This window comes from Amborella trichopoda, chromosome 5 (assembly GCF_054954075.1).
Source record: "Amborella trichopoda isolate Santa Cruz 75 chromosome 5, AtrichopodaSantaCruz75HAP2 v2.0, whole genome shotgun sequence".
Taxonomy (NCBI): Eukaryota; Viridiplantae; Streptophyta; class Magnoliopsida; order Amborellales; family Amborellaceae; genus Amborella; species Amborella trichopoda.
Window position 1 is genome coordinate 17,644,803 of NC_142340.1, and position 9,192 is coordinate 17,653,994.

General features: G+C 34.5%; 1 protein-coding gene across 2 annotated transcripts; it reads left to right on the forward strand.

Moving 5' to 3' along the window:
• Positions 1 to 222: 222 nt before the first annotated feature.
• On the forward strand, positions 223 to 7,986 carry LOC18448189 (beta-fructofuranosidase, insoluble isoenzyme 1). 2 transcript variants are annotated; one of them, XM_011630220.3, is made up of 9 exons: positions 223 to 599; positions 737 to 745; positions 1,125 to 1,584; positions 2,575 to 2,728; positions 3,999 to 4,241; positions 4,565 to 4,723; positions 5,637 to 5,893; positions 6,615 to 6,714; positions 7,589 to 7,986. In XM_011630220.3, exons 1-9 carry the CDS (start codon positions 410 to 412, stop codon positions 7,766 to 7,768), a joined length of 1,752 nt encoding a protein of 583 aa, XP_011628522.1. In that variant the 5' UTR covers positions 223 to 409; the 3' UTR covers positions 7,769 to 7,986. The 2 variants fall into 2 exon arrangements, with proteins under 2 accessions (XP_011628522.1, XP_088723719.1); XM_088867593.1 differs by having other exon boundaries at positions 223 to 745; positions 2,572 to 2,728.
• Positions 7,987 to 9,192: the final 1,206 nt, after the last annotated feature.

Consider the following 9,192-nt stretch of genomic DNA (forward strand, 5'->3'; position numbering starts at 1 on the left):
AAAAGAGATAAAAAAATCCTTTTTTTCCCGTTGAAACGGTAATCCCAAGATTCTTTACACTTTTCTAAAAAAAAAGTAGTTGGCAAAAGATAAATCCCGGATCAAGAGGCAGCTATCCCACCTAAATTAAAGGAATACACAGGAGAAAGGATAAGCTTTCCAGCTTTATAATCTTATCGAAATTCACTGCATCAAGGCAATCTAAGTCTTGTTCCTGTATTTGAAAAGAGATAAAAAAGAGCCTCCCCTTTTCATCTTCTCATCCTCTCTTTTTCAATCCTATATAAGCCCACTGTTTTGTTCTTGTTTTATATATCAAATAGCCTTTTTAACTACTCATCCTTTCTTTTCAATCCTATATAAACCCACTGTTTTGTTCTTGTTTCATATATCAAATAGCTTGCAAGCCATGGCCATGGCCACGGCCACGGCCACATCTATGTTTCTTCCTTTGTTGGGTTGCCTCTTTGTATTTTTTCATGGCTTTGCTGGGGCCTCCCATCTCTTCTATGAAGAGCTCAACACAGTGGAACCCACCTCTGTGAGCGAACAGTATAGAACAGCTTATCACTTTCAGCCTCCAAAGAACTGGATGAATGGTATATACATTTATTGTTTGTATAATCTCTCATATGTTTCTACTATATTTGATTATATTGAATTGATCTCCTCTGATTTTCTGACCTTGATTTGTTTGATATATGTGAATTTCGGGCATTTGGGCATGGATTTGCAGATCCCAATGGTGAGTTTCTCCTTGTTTTTCAGCTCTTTTTTTTAGTTCTAGTCTTTTAATACATTCTTCGTTTTCTCTTTCTCAATGAATGCAATCAAATTCTCTTTCTTTTTCTCAATATCTCCTTTCCCTTGTTCTTCTTTTAATTCTTTGCAATAAGCTATCGATCCTGTTTTGAATTAGAAAAACAGAAAAGGATAATTCAAAGGGAATCCAGGAGAATTCAAAGGGAATCCATTGCTTTTATTGCATTCATCCTCTTTCATACTTACCCCTATTCGGTTTTTCATAAAATAACTCTCCTCCTCTTCGTTTATATCTTATTTTGCTCTCGTCCTTTTATTTCCTTTATTTATTTTTAAATCTAATGGACGATAAAAAATTTCAGGTCCCATGTACTACAATGGACTGTACCACTTGTTCTACCAATACAATCCCTATGGTGCAGTATGGGGAAACATAGTTTGGGCTCATTCAGTCTCGACCGACCTTGTCAATTGGCAGCCTCTCGAGCACGCTATTTACCCTACGGCTCCCTTTGACATAAAGGGCTGTTGGTCTGGTTCAGCCACTATTCTCCCTAACAATAAACCAATTATTCTCTACACAGGCATAGACACACAAGGTCGCCAAGTCCAAAACTTAGCCATGCCCAAGAACCTGTCGGACCCACTTTTGAGAGAGTGGGTCAAGCCGGCTCAGCATAACCCCACTATGGTCCCGAATGGGCTCAATGCTAGCTCCTTTAGAGACCCAACTACGGCTTGGCTTGGGAAAGATGGGCATTGGAGGGTGCTTGTTGGTAACAAGAGGCATAAAAGGGGCATGGCCTTGCTGTACAGAAGCAGGTACTGTTTTTTGAGATTTTAAATTTTTGGATTGATGTTTGTGCCCTTGTTTTTGATATTCCCACAAAAAGGTGTGTGGAATATTAAAATCATTGGAGAATTTCCATAAAACATGATTGTCCCTATTCAAAGTCACTACGTATTTAACATAATATAATTGTTGCCTTATAAAAATAGTTAAAGACATGAGGAAACATGATTATGGCTTAAAATGGCGACTTCATTATCTGACAAATAACAATGGGTCTTATATGAATCATGTAAAGGTGCGTGGAATATTAAAATTATTGGAGAATTTCCATAAAACATGATTGTCCCTATCCAAAGTCACTAATTATTTGACATAATACAATTGTGGCCTTATAAAAATAGTTAAAGACGTGAGGAAACATGACTATGGCTAAAAATGGCTACTTCATTGTCTTACAAATAACTTATATGAATCATGTACACCATGATGTTATGAAATAATTTGTCCTTAATTCCTATTCTTTCTATAGCTGCCATTATATATCTAATAACATAGAGGTTGAATGTTAGATTCATTCTATGGATCATTACTTAGCACATGCATCTTCTTGGGCCTGTGAAGAATCTATGATAAAATATTTTGGGAAAAAGACTTGAAGAACAGTGTCTTGAACTCTTTTCTGTTTCATCCATGGCCAGTTTGTTTTGTTTTCTTCGAGAACTCAAAATCACTTTTTGTTTTAAAATATTTTGCATGGTCTCTTAAATTTTTTCTTCTTCTTCTTTTTCTTTTTTTTGAATGTTTTTTTCCTTATTTTTCTTTCTCACTAAAAAAAAGCTGATTTATAAAATCTTTTTAATTTTTTCTAACCGTCTTTTTCATTGGAGAGCTAAAAGTGATTTGGGCAAAAACAAATCCCCCAAAATCCACCAAAAGGCAGGAGGGTGGATACTTTGCTATTGGTAGAGATAGAAAAATTACTAGTATTGGATAACAATTTATTTTACTGGTAATAGCAGGGACTTTGTGTGGTGGGTAAAGGCTAAGCACCCTCTTCACTCGTCCAAGGACACCGGCATGTGGGAGTGCCCTGATTTCTTCCCAGTTTTAAAGAAAGGCCAATTGGGTATTGATACCTCAGTTAACGGTCCTCACGTCAAGCATGTGTTGAAGGTGAGTTCTCTTTTCCTCTCCTCTGGTAAAGATAGAAATCTTGGTGAGCCAATAAATGAATACAATGTTGGAGTTCTTTTTTTTTTCTTTTCCAAAATTTTACTTATAGCAGACTCAAACTCGAAGTATCATGTTGTTCCATTAGTGTCGCCTTTCGTACAACTCACTCTCTATCTCGAAAGGATAAATAGAGATGAATTGTGCTATATGTGTATGCCAACCCTCTGGGTTGATTTTAACTTTAAGAAAAATATTTATGAATTTGTCAGTCTACCTTGAAAATTAATGACATAGGTAAATCAGCGAATTTTATCTATAGAGTAATTGCTTTTTAAAACTTATTTCACTTTGGGACCTCTTCAATTATTTTCTTAGAAAGTGCTTAAATTGTGCTTGTTATGCTGTTTGCGTGCATTTGGTTGATGTGGTCACTAAAGTTGGTTGATGTGGTCACTAAAGTTGACGTAAGTAAGTACCCTTGTTCCACGAACCTTTTTTTTTGGTAAAATCTTGGAATAAGTGAGGACAATTACATTTTTTTTTGGACTAGGATGATTTAAGTTTAACAAAATGCAACTGCTTGTTCTAGGTTACTAACCTCAAACAAGATCTTTTATTAAGAAAATAGGTTTCAAGTTTGGACCATGGAGCAATTAAGGGTAATTGCATCTTTTGCATAGAGTGACTTCAATGAGTCAAACTACCAAAATTCAGAACCCAAAAAATAGATTTTTTAATGAAAAAACTTGTTCATTAAGGATATTTAAGCATTTAGATCATTTGGCTTGAGTGACTTAGGTAGATCAAATTATCAATATATCATCTATATTTTCAAGGAATAAGCACACTTTGGGTATTTTGTAACATATTCTTGAGATGGCACTTAAATGCTAAAAGAATTAATAAGTTAACCATTTTGTTACTAAATTGTTGATTTAATTATTTTATTGATTTTTTGAAATGACTTGATTATTTTAAACGTATTTTCCCTTTAAGTTTGTTTTTTTTGAGTGAATAAGGTTCTTATGAAGTAAAAAATGGAATAATTATTATTGTTATGAGGTGGGACTTCCCACTTTTTTTCACTTTTGTTAAATAAAATTTTTTATATATTTTTTATTTTCTTTTGAAGCAAAAGAAGTAATGATACTGAAGAGTCTAATAAAACATAGGTAAAAATATTAGGCTTATTTCTTTTTCTGATTTTTTTATTGAATAAATTTGGCTATCCTAGGCAAAAGTTACATTTTTATGACATTTTCTTTTTAAGGTGAGCTTGGATGATTTGAAGCACGAGTACTATACAGTGGGTACCTACTTTCCTAATAAGGATCGCTACATGCCTGATAACACATCTGCTGATGACGGGACTGGTCTCCGTTACGATTATGGAAAGTTTTATGCATCAAAGACCTTCTTTGATGGGCTCCAAAATAGGAGGATTTTGTGGGGTTGGATGAATGAGTCTGATAGCGTCAACGATGATGTTGCCAAAGGCTGGTCTGGTGTTCAGGTACATTAAGTGAAATTTTGGCTAAACATGTTCAACACTTCTTCCTCTCCGTTTTCTTGTTTCGTTTATTTTTCCTGGTTTTGGTTTAACACCAGTAGTATTTGTTTCTTTTGGTTTTCTTCTATTGTCTATTTTTTTTCTCTCATAGATACAACTTAAACTTCATGAAATTTAGAGGCAACATGTAAGATAAGGAAACCTTGGTAGTAGTCTACCACAGAATTTTAGCAACAATCGCTTTCAAATAAATGAATAACAGCACTCTTCTTTTCCTACTAGTATTTATTTCCTAACGTTTGGCCTTTTTTTTTTGTTTTTAACAGGCCATTCCAAGGACCCTTTGGCTAGATAAAAGCGGCAAGCAATTAGTGCAATGGCCGGTTGTGGAGATTGAGAGCTTGCGTGGTAAGAAAGTCGATATCGTCGACAAAGTCCTAGCCAGTGGCTCAGTGGTGGAGGTTCCTAATGTCACAGCTGCTCAGGTTGCTTGCTCTTCTTAAAACTTTTCAGGTTCTTTGTCAGTTATTTTTCTTCTCTCTTTTGTTCTTGGTGGGTAGCTTATTCTCCTTTACACTGGTTAATATTTAATATTGGTTGGTTAAATAATAAGCACTGTGTATTAAAACATATAGTTGAGTGCTTTTCACTTAAGTAGATACTGCTTTCTCATAAAAATACGTTGAGCACTGGTAAAAGCTCACTGTTTTGTTACAAACCAATATAGAAAAATCGATAGTCCTATCAGAGAGAGATTCCTCCACCAAACAAATGCGTCCTCTGTGGCTAATTTTCCATCCATTTCTTTCTGGTTTTTTTGTCTTCTCCCTATTTTAGCAATTACAGATGTGTTATACATGTGTGATTGATAATTCCTCTCTTTCTTCCTTGTTGCTCTTTTATCATTGTTTGTAATAAATCTTGCTAGTTTCCAATAATAAGACAAATAATGTTATCATGGGTTTCCATTAGTTTTTTCTTAATGCCAAAACATCTTAAGCTACTTCTCAAAAAAAAGATTTTCATACTTCTTTGGGAGCATACCGTACATTTATTCCATTGGGTAATTCCAATATAGGAGTAAATTTTAGGACCCAAAATTTGGGGATGTAAACTCTTCAATCAATCATGGAATTATCTTGATAAAAATAAAATAAAATAAAATCAAATTGAACTCTCTGTTTCTGGTGGGCAATAACATACAAATATACACTGTCCAATTTCTGGTGGGCGAGATCTAAGTATCAAATACCCTAAAATTGAATATTTGTTTATTGAACAAATCCTTCCTTTTTGACTGAACAAATCCTTCCTAGGTCTTTTCGCTGGGGGAGTAGATGTACAATATACTTATACGCTTTGTGTTTGGGAAAACTTAATTGCTGGAATGTCTTGTAGGTTGATGTAGAAGTGACCTTTGAGCTTCCTAGCCTTGACCAAGCCGACCGTCTTGACTCAGCGAGCTTGACCTATCCTCAGCTCCTTTGTAGCAAGCTGGGCCACTCTAACACTAAGCAAGAGGGAGGTGGTATTGGACCCTTTGGGTTGCTTGTGTTGGCCTCTAAGGACTACGAAGAGCGAACTGCTGTCTTTTTCCGAATCTTCAAAAAGGCAGAAAACCAACATGTGGTTCTCATGTGCAGCGATCAAAGCCGGTATGTATGCTCCCCTCCCAAACCCAAATAAAATACTCATTTCTACTTTCCTATTAAAGCACTCATTGATAAAATAAAGGCATGGAAATTAAAACTTAATGTAGAACTTGAACAATTTGCCTTTTGCTTTGGGAGTAATTTGATTCAGAACCCATTTTGATGCTTATTTGATGGGCTATTTAAAATGTGAACTTAAAAAAAAAACAGAGAGAGAAGATCCTGAGCTTCGAACATGGTCAATAGTACACATTCATTTGTCGGATTGCACATCAAATGACCATGAAATCATTGATCTTTGTTACAAGGTCACAATTGCTACTAGTCATTTGAGTCAAAGTCAATGAGACAACCACTTGATTTGAAATCTGATGGACGAGATTGATTGTGACCTCCTTGTAAATAATCTCTTTATATACTTTTCTTAAACTGCATCCTCTCAAAGATTGATGATATTATTGTATATTTTTTCCAAACAAAAGAGTTACACCCATGTTTCTCCTCGAACAATAATTTAAAATACCAAGGTACAAGTCATCCTCTCTTTATGTGTTAAGGAAAACTTATCAAAACTACTACACCTAGTAATTGAACTATTTTTCTACCGTATTTTTTGGTGTAGTTTTATTGAGAATGAACTATTCATTGCAAGTAAATGTCCAGAAAGTTATATTGGTTTTGGGTTTTATTGTCAGTAATTAAGTAATGAAATATTGAAAAATAGGTCGTCTCTACAAGAAGATGTGGACAAGACTACATATGGTGGCCTCGTGGATGTGGACTTGGCTCATGGGTCCAAGCCCACGTTATCTCTCCGGACTCTGGTAAAATATCCTTATTCATTTTTTACTCTCATCGTTTGGAGTTTTACTGTGATTTTAATAAGTCTTGGGGAATAATATATAAAAATGTCAAACTGAAAAGAAATCATTAGTGGTATATACTTTCCATTGGATCAAGGGAAAACAAAATAAAAATAAAGGATCTCATACAATGAGATAATTTATCTTTGATGCAAGGCGGTCACAAATCCTTACAACCAGTGAAATTTGATGGTTTTGATTGATCACAAAGTTCAAAATTTTTTTTTTTTGCAACCATTCAATGTCAAAATTAATTTGACTACTTTGTATCAAAGATAAATTGTCTCATTCTATACTTTCTATTAAAATGTTGACCAAGGGGGAACAAGATAATAAATGATGATTTTGAAGGAATCTGGTAGTCAAATATATTAAAATACACTGTGTTGCTCTGAAAGAAAATCAGCCATCCTTTTCCTCTCAAATTTTGGATTTTGGTTAGTAGGTTTGGGCCTAGATGGCCCCGTCTAGTCAGCGTGGCCCTAGAAAACTAGGGCTTGGGTTGCGAAATGTAGCTCAAAGGCTAGACCAGGGCGGAGCAGCAATAGCCTGCATGCAGTGCCTGACCTGGGCTAAGGCCAGTTAGGTTTGGCTCTGTCTGGCATTATATTTCTTTTTTATTTTATTTTATTTGCCTTGGCTCGGCCTGGATGGAGTTAGGGCCAGGGTGGGTCCGGCCCAGGTCCGGCCTATTGCTGGACCAACTTAGGTAAAACAAAAAAAACAAATTTATTTTTTATAATTCATCCATATTTTGAAGGAATCCGGTAATAAAACATACTAAATGATACGCGGAGTGTTGCTCCAAATATAATCTTTAATCGGACGGTGGCAGGTTGATCGTTCGATCGTGGAGAGCTTCGGAGAAGGTGGGAAAACGTGCATAACTTCTAGGGTTTATCCGGTGAAGGCGGTGGGAGAGAATGCCCACCTCTATGCCTTTAATTACGCATCGGCCCCCATCACCATTTCCAAGCTTAGCGCATGGGCCATGAGCAAAGCCAAGATCAATTAATTATTTTACCTTGGAGATTATATATTGAGACAATTTATTTTTAGTATACGGAGGTTCCAATTTTTTGGAGCCATTGGATGGATGTGAAATCCGATAAATAAAAGTGTTTGTCATTAATAACGTTTATTTTGAATTTTATACCTAAACAACAATATATTTTCAATCACTTTATTGTAAATTTAATCGTTAATGATGATTGTGATTTTTTTATATCAAAAGTAAATGGTATTATGAATTTTTTTTAATTATTCATCATAAAAATAAAGTGAAATTAATTTTGTTTTTTTTACCTCCAATTTTAATAATTATTATTACTTTTAACTTGGTGGAGTGTTTGATTCGCCATTTTGAATCCGAATGGATCTTAACCACAATTTGGACGGGAGATCTGAACCATTTGTTGGTGGTGGCGGGGTTGTTGTCTCTTTTGGATTTTTATTTCTTTTTTATAGGATAATTTAATTATTTGTTCAATGAAAACGTGTTGTATGCGTCTCCTAGTCACATGCATCATCTTTAAGATGTGGATATAGAATGGTGGTCCAGGCTCAATGAGCTCTCATAAAAGATCCTAGCCACATGCATCATCTTTAAGATGTGGATATAGTCATCTTTAAGATGTCCATGGATATAGAATGGTGGTCCAGGCTCAGGTCAACCACTGACCTCTCAAAAAAGATCAATTGGTTTTTGGTTAGTTCTGCCATCCCATTCAATGAATCATTATTTTTTTTTGATAGAATCTCTCATTCATTCTCATAGCTCTAGGCCTTGCTTTTGCAATGGAGTTTTTAATTTGTTCTCGAGTCAATCTTCTCAATCTTTATCAACTCAATGATCTTTATTATTTCCCTTAAGAATCAAATTAATCTAATTATTTTATTCAAAAAAGTTAATAAATAATGGTTTAATTTTTTTTCAAAAAATTTTCATTTTTGCTTTTTTAATTTATTTTTATATATTAATAATCTCCATATTAGAGACAATAGAGACAATATGCTTAAAAGCTTTAAGTCCAAAATTTATTTAAAAAAGAGGTCATGGGGCATCATATTTACATAGCATACGAGGACTCATAAAAACAGTGTCCTTGTTTTAAATGGATTCTTTTATGATATGAGGATGAGTGCCTTATCAAGTGTTTGTTGCATTATGAAATTTGGTTTTAGGAAATATTTATGCTATCGTCTTGACCTCTGGATTTCTTTCATGATTATATTTTTAGAAGTATTGAAAATATAAGAATCAGTGGCTGAATGGACAAGGAATTAATTCTGATTCATGTATTCCAAATCGAGGGCGATTTCTGATTCATAAATGTAAAATAAATAAATAATAAAAGAAACTTCAAAACCTAGTGTTTTTAAGTGATTCCGGAGGTCTAACTAGATTGCACCTTATGATTCCAATACAAACTTGGGAAT

What these genes read in the sequence shown, in the direction of transcription:
- LOC18448189 (XM_011630220.3), top strand. Translation starts at nt 410, where the DNA reads ATGGCCATGGCCACGGCCACGGCCACATCTATGTTTCTTCCTTTGTTG. An exon ending in ACGTCAAGCATGTGTTGAAG is followed by an intron (nt 2,729 to 3,998) that starts GTGAGTTCTCTT and finishes TTTCTTTTTAAG; the next exon opens with GTGAGCTTGGATGATTTGAA. An exon ending in CTAATGTCACAGCTGCTCAG is followed by an intron (nt 4,724 to 5,636) that starts GTTGCTTGCTCT and finishes AATGTCTTGTAG; the next exon opens with GTTGATGTAGAAGTGACCTT.